We start from the raw sequence: 17523 nt of genomic DNA on the forward strand, positions 1-17523 counted from the left end.
CTGTCCTCCCAAAATCCGTATGTTGCAGTCCTAACCCCTCAGTATGGCTGTATTTGGAGATGGAACCTCTAAGGAAGCAATTAAGGTTAAATGAGGTCATAAGGGTGGGGATCTGATCTAATAGGATTAGTGTTTCAAATAAGGGACACCAGAGTTAGAGGAAGCTAGAAGAGAGTCAGGACCCTCACCACTGCCCAGCAGTAATGAGACCACTTCCTGTGCTTTTAGTATAAGTGAAAGTCAGATGGGGAGCAGTAACAAGTCACTCCTATCCTTTCCACCCAGAGAGAGTTATCAATAGATGCCTAGTGGGAGATGGAAATCCTACCCCTGCCCAGCAGTAATGAAGATCCCTCCCCGACACTGGGTGTCAACAGAGGTAGAGTAGGGAATATCAACTTCTACCCCCATCTGCAAATAATGAGGTGGTCCTCCCTTCTCCTGTCAAATCAATGTACAACTTCAAAAATGTCATAAAGCATATAAATCTACAAATTCAAGAAGCTAAGTGAATCCCAAAAAGGGTCCACTTGCGAGGGATTCTTCCAAGATGGCGCCGTGAGTAGTCCTCTTTGTCTCTCGCCCTTCGAGTCTACAATTATTTGGACACTTATCGCTTGACAAAGGATATCCAGACAGCATCTCAGGACGTCTGAGACACCCACGCGACTATACATCGGAAGGCGGACGGACTTTCCTCCGGGAGGATGTGGAAATAGGTGAAAACTCTCCGACCCCGACGGGCAGCCTAGTACCCGCAAGCGGCTTTCTTCCAACGGACGCCCCCAGAGGATCCACACACATCTAGGGCAGGAGCGAGAACACAACAGAGGAGCGACGGTGGAAACAGGTGACCAGAACCCTACTTAAACCCCCCGCAATTACTCCTAAACGCAGAGGGAAACTTTGGAGTTGCACACCTGAGCCCGCGGGGAGAGTCTCTCCCCGCCATTGGCGGGGAGACCCGGCCTGGTGCTCGGGGCGCCCGGAGGGTCCCAGAGAGAGACACGGTGGGCACGGAGGTCTCCCAGCTGCCGTTGCCCGCCCCGTGGGACTAGGGATTGCCGGAGATCTCGGAGAGGACCGGGGCGGGGGATCTTTCAAAGGCGGGTCCGGCGACCCGGTGGGGAAGCGCCGGAGCTCCGCCAGGCAGCAGACAAAACTCTCTGTCTGCCGGTAGCAGAGGGGCCACGCTGAGCATTCAGAGCTCCCGGCAGAGGCCCGGACAGAAGCCCAGAGGGCGGGGCGACCCCCAGCTGCCGTTGCCCGCCCCGTGGGACTAGGGATTGCCGGAGATCTCGGAGAGGACCGGGGCGGGGGAATTTTCAAAGGCCGGATCGGCGACCCGGAGGGGAAGTGCCGGAGCTCCCCCAGGCAGCAGACAAAACTCTCTGTCTGCCGGTAGCAGAGGGGCCACGCTGAGCACTCAGGGCTCCCGGCAGAGGCCCGGACAGAAGCCCAGAGGGCGGGGCGACCCCCAGCTGCCGTTGCCCGCCCCGTGGGACTAGGGATTGCCGGAGATCTCGGAGAGGACCGGGGCGGGGGAATTTTCAAAGGCCGGATCGGCGACCCGGAGGGGAAGTGCCGGAGCTCCCCCAGGCAGCAGACAAAACTCTCTGTCTGCCGGTAGCAGAGGGGCCACGCTGAGCACTCAGGGCTCCCGGCAGAGGCCCGGACAGAAGCCCAGAGGGCGGGGCGACCCCCAGCTGCCGTTGCCCGCCCCGTGGGACTAGGGATTGCCGGAGATCTCGGAGAGGACCGGGGCGGGGGAACTTTCAAAGGCGGGTCCGGCGATCCGGTGGAGAAGCGCCGGAGCTCCGCCCGGGCAGCAGACAAAACTCTCTGTCTGCCGGTAGCAGAGGGGCCACGCTGAGCATTCAGAGCTCCCGGCAGAGGCCCGGAGAGAAGCCCAGAGGGCGGGGCGACCCCCAGCTGCCGTTGCCCGCCCCGTGGGACTAGGGATTGCCGGAGATCTCGGAGAGGACCGGGGCGGGGGAACTTTCAAAGGCGGGTCCGGCGATCCGGTGGAGAAGCGCCGGAGCTCCGCCCGGGCAGCAGACAAAACTCTCTGTCTGCCGGTAGCAGAGGGGCCACGCTGAGCATTCAGAGCTCCCGGCAGAGGCTCGGACAGAAGCCCAGAGGGCGGGGCGTCCCCCAGCTGCCGTTGCCCGCCCCGTGGGACTAGGGATTGCCGGAGATCTCGGAGAGGACTGGGGCTGGAGAGAGTTCCAGAGACCCAGCTTAGTAGCCTAGGGGGAAACCCTACAGGCTCACAGAAGCCTTAGGGAAAGCCTCTGCACAGCACCAGTAGAAGGCACCCAGCCGCCAGCCACAAGGCTGGAAGACCCCAGGGCAAAAGCAGCATAGCTAGGTGTACTAACCACAGACTGTAGAAGATGCCAATAGCTCTCCTGCGACCCATAGAGGACAAGTGAGATTTGGTGGGTGCCGACAGCAACCGAGCGACAAATAAAAGTGATCCCACCCCTGGCCGCTGGAAAAGCCCATAACACCGGTGCAGACCCCAAGGAGAGAGCGCATCTAGGTGGGCAACAACAGTAGGCACCTGCAGTCTGAAGCCCCCCGTGACGGCCCCCACGGCAGAGGAGGGAATCCAAAGGGCCACTGTGGCTACGAAGAGGGGCCCAGGCCCAGTTAGCAACTACGGACAGGGTTCCTGGTTGGTGAAGTATAAACAGCTGCTCCCCCCACCGCAGCAGCTGAAACAAGTGAAAGGAGCAACTAAACTCTATCTCCATGCGGAGGCACAAATCAACATCATCAAGCAATATGAAAAAATACATCAAATCTCCAGAACAGAAAGAAAGTAACAAATACACAGAAAACAATCCCAAAGAAAATGAGATATATAACCTAAATGATGATGACTTCAAAACAGCCATCATTAAAATACTCACTGAGTTAAGAGAGAATTCTGACCGACAACTCAACGAGTTCAGGAGCTATGTCACAAAAGAGTTTGATACGATAAAGAAGAACCAAACAGAAATACTGGAAATGAAGAACACAATAGAGGAGATTAAGAAAAATCTAGATGCTCTGAACAGTAGGGCCGATAATATGGAGGAAAGAATTAGCAATTTGGAAGATGGCAATATAGAATTGTTGCAGGCAGAGGAGGAGAGAGAAGCAAGACTTAAAAGAAATGAAGAAACTCTCCGAGAATTATCAGACACAATTAGGAGATGCAACGTAAGGATTATAGGTATACCAGAGGGAGAAGAGAAGGAGAAAGGGGCAGAAAACCTATTCAAAGAAATAATGGCTGAGAACTTCCCAAATCTGGTGAGGGAGATGGATCTTCAGGTGACAGAAGCCAATAGATCTCCAAACTTTATCAATGCAAGAAGACCAACTCCACGGCATATAGTAGTGAAGCTAGCAAAAGTCAACGACAAGGAGAAAATATTAAGGACAGCCAGGCAAAAGAAACTAACCTACAAAGGAACCCCCATCAGGCTATCAGCAGATTTCTCAGCAGAAACTTTACAGGCTAGAAGAGAGTGGAATGATATATTCAATAATCTGAAGGACAAAAACCTACAGCCGAGAATTCTCTACCCAGCGAAAATATCCTTCAAATACGATGGAGAAATAAAAACTTTCCCAGATAAACAAAAATTAAGGGAGTTCATTGCCACAAAACCTCCTCTTCAGGAAATCCTCAGGAAAACCCTCATTCCTGAAAAATCCAAAAAAGGAAAGGGACTACAAAACCAAGAGCAGAGGAGATAAGTAGAAGGACAACAACAGAGAGTAGCAGCTCTACATCAGAACAGATTAAACCATGGGACGAGAAACAAAGGAAACTGAAGAAAACCGGAAAACAAGACACAAAATGGTAGTGGTAGGCCACCACGTCTCAATAATCACTCTAAATGTAAACGGATTGAACTCCCCAATCAAAAGACACAGAGTGGCAGGATGGATCAAAGAACAAGATCCAACAATATGCTGCCTCCAGGAAACACACCTCAGCCCCAAAGACAAACACAGACTCAGAGTGAAGGGATGGAGAACAATACTCCAAGCTAATAATGAACAAAAGAAAGCAGGTGTCGCTATACTAATATCAGACAAGGTAGATTTCAAAGCAAAACAGATAAAGAAAGACAAAGAGGGACAGTATATAATGATAAAAGGGACTCTCCACCAAGAAGACATAACACTTATAAATATATACGCACCCAACACAGGAGCACCAAAATTTGTAAAGCAACTCTTAATAGAACTAAAAGAAGACATCAACAACAATACAATAATAGTAGGGGACCTCAACACACCATTAACACCAATGGACAGAACATCCAGACAGAAAATCAACAAGGAAATAATAGAATTAAATGAAAAATTAGACCAGATGGACTTAATAGATATATATAGAACACTTCATCCAAAAACAGCAGGTTACACATTCTTCTCAAGTGCACATGGAACATTCTCAAGGATTGACCATATTTTGGGAACCAAAGCAAACATCAATAAATACAAGAGAGTTGAAATAATATCAAGCATCTTTTCTGATCATAACGCTATTAAACTAGAAATCAACTACAAGAAAAAAGCAGAGAAAGGTGCAAAAATGTGGAGACTAAACAACACGCTTCTCAACAAACAATGGATCATTGAAGAAATTAAAGAAGAAATCAAATATTATCTGGAGACAAATGAAAATGAGAACACGACATACCAAATCATTTGGGATGCAGCAAAAGCAGTCCTAAGAGGGAAATTCATCGCAATACAGGCTCACCTCACTAAACAAGAAAAAGCTCACGTAAGCAACCTCAAACGACACCTAACAGAACTAGAAAAAGAAGAACAAACAAGGCCCAGAGTCAGTAGAAGGAGGGAAATAATAAAAATAAGAGCAGAAATAAACGATATTGAAACAAAAAAGACAATAGAAAGGATCAATGAAACAAAGAGTTGGTTCTTCGAAAGAATTAACAAAATTGACAAACCCCTAGCCAGACTCACCAAGAAAAGAAGAGAGAAATCGCAAATTAATAAAATCAGGAATGACAGAGGAGAAATCACAACAGATACCAATGAAATACAAGAGATCATAAGAGAATACTATGAAAAACTATATGCCAACAAATTGAACAACCTGGAAGAAATGGACAAATTCCTAGACTCCTACAATCTCCCCAAACTGAAACAGGAAGAAATGGAGAATCTGAATAGACCAATCACAAGTAAGGAAATAGAAACGGTAATCAAAAACCTCCCCAAAAACAAGAGTCCAGGACCAGACGGCTTCTCTGGAGAATTCTACCAAACATTCAAAGAAGACTTAATACCTATTCTCCTCAAACTGTTCCAGAAAATTGAGAAAGATGGAGAACTCCCTAACACATTCTATGAAGCCAACATCACTCTGATCCCCAAACCTGACAAGGACAACACAAAGAAGGAGAACTACAGGCCGATATCACTGATGAACATAGATGCAAAAATCCTCAACAAAATTTTGGCAAACCGATTACAGCAATACATCAAAAAGATTATACACCATGATCAAGTGGGATTTATACCAGGGACACAGGGATGGTTCAACATCCGCAAGTCAATCAACGTGATACACTACATTAACAAAATGAAAACCAAAAACCACATGATCATCTCAATAGATGCAGAGAAAGCATTCGACAAGATCCAACACCCATTTATGATAAAAACCCTCAGTAAAATGGGTATAGAAGGAAAGTACCTTAACATAATAAAGGCCATATATGATAGACCCACAGCCAACATCATACTCAATGGACAAAAGCTGAAAGCCATCCCTCTGAGGACAGGAACAAGACAAGGGTGCCCACTTTCACCACTCCTATTCAACATAGTTCTGGAGGTGCTGGCCAGAGCAATTCGGCAGGAAAAAGAAATAAAAGGAATCCAAATAGGTAACGAAGAAGTAAAACTCTCGTTGTTTGCAGACGACATGATCTTATACATAGAAAACCCCAAAGAATCCACAGAAAAACTATTAGAAATAATCAACAACTACAGCAAAGTAGCAGGGTATAAAATTAACGTGCATAAATCAGTAGCATTTCTATACACTAACAATAAACTAACAGAAAAAGAACTCAAGAACTCTATCCCATTCACAATAGCAACGAAAAGAATAAAATACCTTGGGATAAACTTAACCAAGGAAGTGAAGGATCTATACAATGAAAACTACAAGACTCTCTTGAAAGAAATAGGCGATGACATAAAGAGATGGAAAGACATCCCTTGCACATGGATCGGAAGAATAAACATAGTTAAAATGTCCATACTACCTAAAGCAATATACAGATTCAATGCTATCCCAATCAGAATCCCAAGAACATTCTTCACAGAAATTGAACAAACAATCCTAAAATTCATATGGGGCAACAAAAGACCGCGAATTGCTAAAGCAATCCTGAGCAAGAAAAACAAAGCCGGCGGAATCACAATCCCCGATTTCAAAACATACTACAAAGCTACAGTGATCAAAACAGCATGGTACTGGTACAAAAACAGGTCCACAGATCAATGGAACAGAATTGAAAGCCCAGAGATAAAACCACACATCTATGGACAGCTAATCTTCGACAAAGGAGCAGAGGGCCTACAATGGAGAAAAGAAAGTCTCTTCAACAAATGGTGCTGGGAAAACTGGACAGCCACATGCAAAAGATTGAAAATTGACCATTCTTTTTCTCCACACACCAAAATAAACTCAAAATGGATCAAAGACCTAAAGATTAGGCCTGAGACAATAAGTCTTTTGGAAGAAAATATAGGCAGTACACTCTTTGACATCAGTTTCAAAAGAATCTTTTCGGACACTGTAACTCCTCAGTTGAGGGAAACAATAGAAAGAATAAACAAATGGGACTTCATCAGACTAAAGAGCTTCTTCAAGGCAAGGGAAAACAGGATTGAAACAAAAAAACAGCTCACTAATTGGGAAAAAATATTTACAAGCCACTTATCCGACAAAGGGTTAATCTCCATAATATACAAAGAACTCACACTGCTTAACAACAAAAAAACAAACAACCCGATCAAAAAATGGGCAGAGGACATGAACAGACATTTCTCAAAAGAAGATATGAATATGGCCAATAGACACATGAAAAGATGTTCATCATCGCTAATCATCAGGGAAATGCAAATCAAAACTACACTAAGATATCACCTTACCCCCGTTAGATTGGCAAAAACATCCAAAACCAAGAACGACAAATGTTGGAGGGGTTGTGGAGAAAGAGGAACCCTCATACACTGTTGGTGGGAATGCAAACTGGTACAGCCACTATGGAAAACAGTATGGAGATTTCTCAAAAAGTTAAAAATAGAAATACCCTATGACCCAGCCATCCCATTACTGGGTATCTATCCTAAGAACCTGATATCAGATATCTCAAGAGTCCGTTGCACCCCTATGTTCATTGCAGCATTATTTACAATAGCCAAGACGTGGAACCAGCCTACATGCCCAGAAACTAATGATTGGATAAAGAAGATGTGGTATATATACACAATGGAATACTACTCAGCCATAAAAAAAGACGAAATTGGCCCATTCACAACAATGTGGATGGACCTCGAGGGTATTATGTTAAGCGAAATAAGTCAGTCAGAGAAAGACGAACTCTATATGACTCCACTCATAGGTGGAAATTAGTATATTGAGAAGCAGATCTGATTGGTGGTTACCAGGGTAAAGGGGGGGTGGGGGGAGGGTACGGAGGGGGAAGTGGTGTACCCACAACATGACTAACAAAAATGTACAATTGAAATCTCACAAGGTTGTAATCTATCATAACATTAATAAAAAAAAAAAAAAAAAAAAAAAAAAAAAAAAAAAAAAGGGTCCACTTGCTTAAGATTCTTGAAATGAGAACATTTTAGAAATGGAGAACAGATTATTGGTTGCCAGGCGGTCAGGGAGGTGGGGGCAACCAGGTAGAGATGTGGCTGTAAAAGGACAACACAAGGGATCCTTGTGGTGATGGAAATGTTCTGTATCTTGACTGTGTCTATGTCAAAATCTTGGTTTTGATAGTGTACGATGGTTCTACAAGATGTTACCATTGAAGGAAACTGGATAAAGGATGCATGGGACCTCTCTGTATTATTTCTCATAATTTCATGTACATTTGTCTCAGAATAAAATGTTTAACTAAAATAAAATTTTAAAAAAAGAAGAGACACCAGAGAGATCACTCTCTCTCTCTCTCCATGCACAAGCTCAAGGGAAAGGCCGTGTGAAGATGTAACAAGAAGGCAGCCGTCTGAAAGCCAGGAAGAGAGCTCTCATCAGAAACCCACCATACTAGTACATTGATCTTGGACTTCCAGCTTCCAGAACTGTGAGAAAATGTATTTCTGTTGTTTAAACCTTCCAGTCTGTGGTATTTTGTTATGGCAGCCCAAGCAGGCTAAGAAAGTGATCCATACCCCATTCCACTTACATTCACAAAAATAAAAATGCTTTTATTTTCTTTTTTGCCAACAAAGAATCATTACACAGTTATTCGGATTAAAACTTGTTTTCCTTTTTTCACTTTGCAACATCTAATGGGCATAGTTTCAGTTCAGTAAATGATTATTTTTAATTTGATGCTTAATTTTCATAGCATAGCTACACATTAATTAGTTTACTCAACTACCCACCTGTTGACAGAAATTTGGTTTATGAACAAAATGTTACTCTACCAGACAGCACTATACTGAGCATTACAGTACATTTATATTTATACATTACCTGGTGTTATTTTCCTTCTATATAATCCTTAAAGTAGAAATAAATAAATTTTATCAATAAATATTCACTGATGCTTTCAAATAGCTCTCCAAATATGCCATATACCTAGTGATAACTCCCACCAAATGTGGATGATTGCCTATTTATTGGGCAATGCTAAATTTTAAATGTCTACCAATATGTAATATCTCATTATAATTGTAACATGAATTCCTCCAAAATTATTGAGGCTGAACATTTTTTCCTAAATGTGTGGCCAATTTTCAAAAATCTTCACAGATATATTAGTTTCTTAAGGCTACCATGACAAATTACTACGAACTAGAGAGCTTGAAACAACAGAAATGTCTTCTCTCACACAGTCTGAAGGCTAGAAGTCTGAAATCAATGTGTCAGAAGGTCCATCCTCTCTGTGAGGATTCCAGGGGAGGATGCTTCCTTGCCACCTCCTAGTCTCTGTGGTTGCTGGCAGTCCTTGGCATTCCTTGGTTTTTAGACCCAAATTACTCCAATCTCAGTCTCCATTGTTGCATAACATTCTTCCTGTATCTCTCTGTATCCAATTTCCCTCTTCTTACGAGGACTCCATTCATTGGATTAGGGTCCACCCTAACCAATATGACCTCATCTTAACTCGATTACATCTGCAAAGAGCCTATCTCCAAATAAGATCACATTCACAGGTAGTGGGGATTAGGAGTTGAATGTATATTTTGGAAGGATACAAGTCAACTGGCAATGGCCTATAAATATTCTATACTTGTCTATTAGTATGCTTTTCTTTTATTGATTCACATGAGTTAATGATATATTAAAAATTGAGAATGATAAAGTATAATTGATAAACTAACTATAATTCTTTAATATATGCTACTACTATTAGAATTTCTATGTCATTCATCTACTTGATGTAAAACACTTTTCTTGTTAAAATTAACAAGGTTGAAAAGCAAATATATTTTAAACTACTGATTTGTGTTCTCTCTTAAAATATGTTTAAACAAGGGCCAATCTAATTAAATCAACAGCTCAGTCATATAATCAAAGGTCCAATTTATTTATAATTTAACATATTAGATATGTTATTGCTAATCTGGAACAAGAGGTTGAGTAAGAATATTAGATATTATGTAAAATGTTTTCTATGATTGATCTAATCTTCTAAGGAGGAAAAAGTGCATTAAGCTTGTCTTAATAGCTGTGCATTTTCAGAAGCTTCGTATAAAGAAACATAAGGTTACATGCCACTCTGTCAACGAAATGAAAGAAATTATAGTTAATATCAAACTGAAGAGGAGAAAATATTGAATAGCGAGTATGCAGGTTGGCATGGCTATAGAAGGCACACAATAACCAAAACAATGGATAGATTAAACTACTGTGAAATTCCCATTATTGTTCATCACAGACCATTATTGTTCATCACAGAAGTTGGACTATTATACCTGGAGGTGGTGCAACTGTTTGTTTTGTGGAAGAGAAATTTGAAAGTAAGAGTAATTAAATGACTGTGATTTCAAATCACACAGATGGCAGACCCAGGACTAGAAAACAGGCCCCCCGACGTGCAGCTTAGCACTGTTTCTACTATAAAATGCTCAGTGGAATTGTTCTGCCCGACCTGTCACGTGCTGCTCCATCTTCACACGTGGCACAGCCCTGACTTACAGTCAGCACGGCTAACACGTGCTGTAATCTCCAACTTTGACCCTGGTTTTACAAAACTTTAAATGCTTACATTTGTATATCTTTCTAAACTTTGCAAATATCATTAAAAGGAAGGCAAATTATTGGAATAAAATATGCAATATCATTATAGTTACAGTGCCCCATAGCTTTAAAATCTTTTTCTTTCTGGTATTATATGGCATATTGCTCATTTTTCTAAAATTATAAGAGTAGTATTCTTAATCTATATGAGTGGTTGTACTAATCACATGTTTTTAAAGCAATTCATCTGTTATGTTCTCTGCCTTTGACACAATCATTATCTAGCGGAGGGACCATATTGTTAACCAATTAATAATAAAAAAGACTGGCACTTTCTAGCAATGTCAAAAAAGGATAGATGTTGGAGCGATCAAACTTTTATTTAAGGTTGGACACAGCAATGGCCAGGAATCAGACGACAATTTATAGAGACATCCTGCAAACTAATACTTGATGGACATTTTTTATTCTTAATCAAATAAGTTACATTAGATAAAACCATAAAAAAAATCTTCACGTCATTTTCTGAAAACGGCATATTTTTTGTTTCTCTAATTTCAGTGACATATTTACGGTACAAACACTAACTTAAAATGTCTTGTAATAAGAAGAGTCACTATTTGTTGTCGTTTACTTAATTCACTTACTTGGTTTCAGTTGATTCAGACTGTCAGTGTCATGGACAAGGACGATCCTCCCCGAGGCCACAAATTCTTCTTTGAGCCAGTGCCAGAATTTCCCCTCAACCCCAACTTCACCATTGTAGACAATAAAGGTATCAAATATTTTTAAAAGTAAAAATTATGAGACCTTAAGATGCAAAAGCGAAACCTGGTGTGAGATTTTTTTTACCCCCCCATCGTTTTTACCCCAGATAATACAGCAGGAATCATGACTCGAAAAGACGGATATAGCCGCAACAAAATGAGCACCTATCTACTGCCCATTTTAATCTTTGACAACGATTATCCAATTCAAAGCAGCACCGGCACGCTCACTATTCGTGTGTGTGCCTGCGACAGTGAGGGAAACATGCAGTCCTGCAGCGCAGAGGCCTTGGTCCTCACGGCTGGCCTGAGCACAGGAGCTCTCATCGCCATCCTCCTCTGTGTCATCATTCTTCTCGGTAAGCTACACCCTCGAATGCTCATTTAACTCCCAGAATTCTCTCTCATTGTCCAGTGATCACACACTGAAAAGCACTCTTCTCTAGAGCTAAAGATTGAAAATTTCAAATTTTCATTAAAATTGTTCTTTCAGTTAGAAGAAAAAAATTGAATTTTTGTCTATGAAGATAAGTCTAACTTTCTAGAGACCAAACCAAAGATATAATGGCTAATGCTATGTATATTTTTTCTTTCTTTTCTTTTTCCTGAGGAAGATTGGCACTGAGCTAACATCTGTGCCAATCTTCCTCCACTTTATATATGGGTCATCACCACAGCATGGCTGATGAGTGGTGTAGGTCTGCGCTTGGGGTCTGAACCCATGAACCCAAGCTGCCAAAGCAGAGCCCATGAACTTAACCACTATGCCACGGGACCGGCCCTATATATATATATATTTAGATATATTTTATATTTATAGTGTTTAGTGCTACTACTAAACTGAAGTTTAGTGTTAACTAACCATGGTCATTATTTTAAGGATATTTACTTTAATAATCACTTTAATTTTCATACCAATTCTATAAGGTAAATACTTTCATTCTACAGAAAAGCTGAATAACTTATACAAATTCACTCATTTAGAAAGGGTTTTAACCAGCATTCAAACCCAGATTATTCCATTTCAGAATTCCCCCATGTAATTATTATTCTCAAAGTCAAAGACTATCTTGACAAATAATAATAGCAAATACTGCTACGTGTATTAGACATCTATGTTGCAAACGCATTTAAGTTGTAACAAGATAATCTTTTTTTTCATAAAATGTGTTATATAGTGGTGCAATACACTAAATTAAAGTTTAAGTTCATTCTTTTAAATATCACTATGGTGTTGTGGTTATACCGAATCCTGCAATGTTTTCTAAATAAAGTCATATTTCCAATAGCAAATGTTTTATTTGACTATGCCTGAACAGGACAACGATTTAATTCAATTAAACAGTTGTTCCACTGTAAAACGTTTCCCCCAAAATTGTTTCCATCAAATGTTCATCCAAAATGCTTATGCTTAGGGCAGGAGAGCTAGCCAAGTTTGCATTCCAAGGCTCATATGTGCTGGCTCCCTTTCACTGCAAATACTTTCAGGCTCTCTGGATGAAATCCCTTTGGCCAGATACCCTTGCAGGACTTCAGTAGGGGCTAGAGGAAAGTGGGGGAAAACATTGTCTCGGTTAAGATGATCCAACTATTTAGAAAAACATTTTCCCAGGGTGCTTTAGAACATACGCACCACTAACATCACCATCAGCAGTCTGAATCTTCACCCGCTGCTAGAAAGTTCAACTCCTCTCTAAAATATTTTTGTATCCCCATGGAGATTGAATTTTGGCTTACCCTTTCGGCTGAGTGCTACTGATATCATATTGTTTTATTTGCTTAAATAGTTCTACTTTCCTGATTTAGAACAGCATGGAAGTATGTATAGTTCAAATTTGACTTTTTTATTTCTATATGAAAACAATACACACACACATACATAAAGACATGCATGCATACATGGGGGAACAGAAGCAACCCCCAAATAAGTTTGGATATTATAACATTGTCAAATTGTATAATATTTTTTTCTATGCAGAAATCCTAGAAAGCTGCTTCTTCTCTTCTCAAAAATCTGCCAGCTTTTGGGGCCGGCCCAGTGGCGCAATGGTTAAGTGCGCACATTCTGCTTTCGTGGCCTGGGGTTCGCTGGTTCGAATCCCGGGTGCGGACATCGCACCACTTGGCAAGCCATGCTGTGGTAGGCGTCCCACATATAAAGTAGAGGAAGATGGGCATATAAAGTAGAGGAAGATGGGCATATAAAGTAGAGGAAGATGGGCGTGGATGGCAGCTCAGGGCCAGTCTTCCTCAGCAAAAAGAGGAGGATTGGCAGCAGTTAGCTCAGGGCTAATATTCCTCAAAAAAAGAAAAAATATCTGCCACCTTTCTGCCCTGAGCAATATAGAAGGCATGCATGTCTTGTTTTTCACCTTCCCAACTTATTGTCTAAATATGGAATGATTTTTTATTATTTTAGTTAAAATTGGTTCTAATTCAGAAGGTTTCATTATCAAAGTTCCTAAAGCATTCTTACTGTTTTTCAAATCTTTTACTAATGACTGGACACAGCTAATGCCTTTTTATAGTTAAAAGAGTCTACTATGCAAGATAGTTAGTCATACAGCATGGGCAAATATTTTAGACCTACCCGTTATAGTTTGTAAAACATTTAGTTCTTAGTTTACATCTATGTTACAAGGCAAAGTCAGGGATCAAAACCTAGGGAATGGCTTTTTAATCTTTTTTTTCCTTGGATGCTTTTATTAGAAGAAATTTATGAACCTATTTAGAATAGTCATTTAAAATGGTAAGAGTAGGATATGTAAGACAAAAGGACATACATTTATCCAAATTAAACAAAAACCGAAGATGTGCTTGATTATTGTCATATGCACCTTGTTCTAGTACAAGTTTAATGATCATTTGAGATAAGTTATATCTATAATGCAATATAAAATACCTGTGATTTCTATTGGTTTAATAGGCACACATACTGTTACTATCACTATAGTTTATGGTGATATTCATAATAGAAAGAAATGCTAAATTCAAGTTACAGATTAATGAAAATCATGATGCATTCTTTCTATTTCTTCTCTTAGCCTCTTTGAATTCCATTTACATAACCCTGATAAACAACCTCAGTCTAGGGAAACAAGAAAGATAATTTTGACCTGACAGAGGAGACAAAACTCAGAACAACCTCTTAGGTCCATTTGTGGAAGTCGGTAAATACTATATTAGCTAAGAAACCCTTAGAATAACTTGACCACATTGTTCTCTTATAGTCAGAATTTATAAAAATTCTGAGAAAAGTAGAGAATTTATAAATGAACTCATTCAACATTAAATTTAGAAAGAACCTTCTTTTTCTACCGTATGGTTCACTACACTGGTAGATTTCAGATGCCACTTAGATTTAATTAACTTATATTCATCCTTTAATAGGAAAGAGTATAGATATAGTTCATTTTTACTGAATAGTTTTTTTATAATTGTCTCCAAGAGATTCTGAATATAGTTCAGCATCCAAAGACCATTCTGGGAAGGTTAATTTAAGATGCTTCTAATGAATGTTTTTTTTCTTTCTACCAACTAGTAGGTGCTGAGGAAAGTGTGTTGGCTAATATGACAATAGCATTGGACAGGCGCTTAGTGGAGTTATGGGGATCTCAAGGGCCATGGTGAAAGTGTAGTCTCAATGTATATCAGTGGCTTTGTGTAATCTTGGTGCAAAGATGGAGAAAACGAATGATAGATTTTTGAGCCAGAATTGTCTCGTTTCTCAATGAAACATAAATACTATTGACAAAATATTTCACTGGCCTAAACTAAGGGAAACCTATTTTTTGGGGTTTTTTTCCTCCTGGACCACGTGTAAGTGTGCTTTTGGTAAATTTTTTAAATTTAATTCTAAACTTTTCTTATGTATAAAATTAGGGACTTGGTCCATTTTCCATGTAAAATTTATATTTTGGAAATCATATGTTTCTTCTTATTTTTCAAATGTACTTTTAATTGCAAAATGCATTTATTTCACATATGTTGATTGTCAAATACATGCAGACATTAAATTCCAGTAATGTAACAAAAAATAAGACAGTGTATCCTATGTGGGGATGTACACAGTTTACTTGATATCATAGATATGTAAATAATAAAAACAATGCAGTAAATAGAGGAAGTACAATTAACGTTTTCGCTAAAAAGCTTGAATGCAACTGTGTAAGTCATGGAAGTCCTCGGCAACAAGATAAAACCTGAGCTGTCTTGTAAGATGAGTATAAATTAAAGATATTTGAGTTTGAATTTTATATTGTAGCTTATAGAGTTATATTTCAGATTTGAAACAGGCTTGCAAAACCAGATCAATAAAGGACTTTAATTAAACAGATATGAGCTATGGGAAGGGATGAGATTAGTAGCACATACATATTTGTGTATATAAACATGTGTATATATACACTTACATATATACATGTGTATAATACGTATACATGTGACATGTATATACTATACAAATGCGAGTAATGTTTTGCATATAGTACCTTCAGTCATTAAGAAAATATTACATTGGTGCTCAGTTTCTCTTGGGATAATAACAACTGTAGCTTTAGAATTTAAGTATTTTTAAAAAAGCATGCATTTGAGAGGAATGAGGTATCACATAATTACAATTGGCTAAATGCATTAGCCATAATCGAATAAAGTTTTTTCAATGTCAGAGCTCCTCAGGAGAGAGAGTTTTGAAAGTAAATAAATGGTACCGTAATATCTGCTTCTTCATCAATACCATGCAGTCAGTGGCCCAAGGCACCCTGTGTTTGCCAGGATAGTTACTCTTATCCAAACAATCTTAGCACTTCTCACACCACACAAACGTCACTCACAGAAGTGTGCTATATATTTAATTTAAACCTGAATCATGGCATCTCACTATTTTCTCTTTTTTGCTGTTGATAGTTTTAGTTGTGCTGTTTGCTGCACTGAAGCGACAAAGGAAAAAGGAACCTCTGATCATTTCAAAAGACGATGTCCGTGACAACATCGTGACCTACAATGATGAAGGCGGTGGGGAAGAAGACACCCAAGCTTTTGACATTGGCACATTAAGGAATCCAGAAGCAAGAGAAGACAGTAAACTTAGAAGGGATGTAATGCCTGAAACTATTTTTCAGATAAGGAGGACTGTGCCTCTGTGGGAAAATATTGATGTACAAGAATTTATCCATCGAAGATTAAAAGAAAATGACTCAGACCCAAGTGCACCTCCTTATGATTCACTGGCAACATATGCCTATGAAGGGAATGATTCCATAGCAGATTCGCTCAGTTCTTTAGAATCTCTCACAGCAGATGGTAACCAAGATTACGATTACCTCAGCGACTGGGGGCCGCGTTTTAAAAAACTTGCTGATATGTATGGGGGTGACGACAGTGACCGAGATTAGGAGCATCATGTGACTTGATCCATGTTAGTGGAGGTATTCTCTTTGTTACTAGATTGAGTGGCCTGCATTCTCTTCCTTGGAGGAAATTTTTAAAAAATCGAAATTACAAACAATACATAGGTGTTGTCTTAGTAAGGGTTTGCTTAATCAGTAAGTTTCTGTGAATGAATACGAATGACATAGACTAAAAGAAAAAGTAATAATAACCAGTTCACCCTCTTTGCCTAACAATCTCTGAAGGAAAGTATATCACATCAATAATCAATAAACGTACATAAAAAGGCTTTTTGTGCCTTTGCTTAGCTATAAGAACTTTATAAATGTTTTCTTAACTGGCTTACAGTCACCTTTACTATGAAACGAAATATTGTGCAACCGCTTTGTAAAGTCCTATAAGAATATATATCCCTAAAGAAATAGGAATGACTATTACTGCCATATTTATTTAGTTGAAGAATGTCTTTGTGTTAATTCATGCATATTTTTATAAATGTATATTTATATTTTTGTATTTTTATGAAATAAACTAATATTTATAAAAATAAATTTCACTTTAATTAATTTCTTGAAGCAGTTCTGCTCTTACTAACGACAGAAATTTTTTACATCGTTAAAGGTAAAATACGATTTACTCAGGGAAGAAGAAGAAACGTTACTGCCGGTGATTTGAAACTCGAGTGGAGTGTGGTGGGGCTATGAAAGAGCTTCAGAGCAAATTGTGGTTTTTCCACTTCAGCCACTTAAATATAGACAAATGTTTATTGAACCACTGATGTCTACCTATCAATAGGATATGAGACTCATTTGCAATGTAAAATATTATATAATACTTGTGAATAACTATCTGTAAGTTTTTTGCACAATTATTTACTATGGGATC

The 17523-nt window shown here is 39.7% G+C and overlaps 1 protein-coding gene across 2 annotated transcripts in view; it reads left to right on the forward strand.

The window, feature by feature from the left end:
* CDH9 (cadherin 9) overlaps positions 1–17189 on the forward strand; it is a 139255-nt gene extending 122066 nt beyond the window's left edge. For both annotated transcript variants that reach the window (XM_005604334.4, XM_070245948.1), the window contains exons 10-12: positions 11141–11258; positions 11358–11609; positions 16156–17189. In XM_005604334.4, coding sequence (XP_005604391.3) covers positions 11141–11258; positions 11358–11609; positions 16156–16643 — 858 coding nt within the window. In that variant the 3' untranslated portion in view covers positions 16644–17189. The remainder of the gene's footprint in view (positions 1–11140; positions 11259–11357; positions 11610–16155) is intronic.
* The last annotated feature ends 334 nt before the right edge of the window (positions 17190–17523 follow it).

This window comes from Equus caballus, chromosome 21, assembly GCF_041296265.1.
Source record: "Equus caballus isolate H_3958 breed thoroughbred chromosome 21, TB-T2T, whole genome shotgun sequence".
NCBI classification, from domain to species: Eukaryota; Metazoa; Chordata; class Mammalia; order Perissodactyla; family Equidae; genus Equus; species Equus caballus.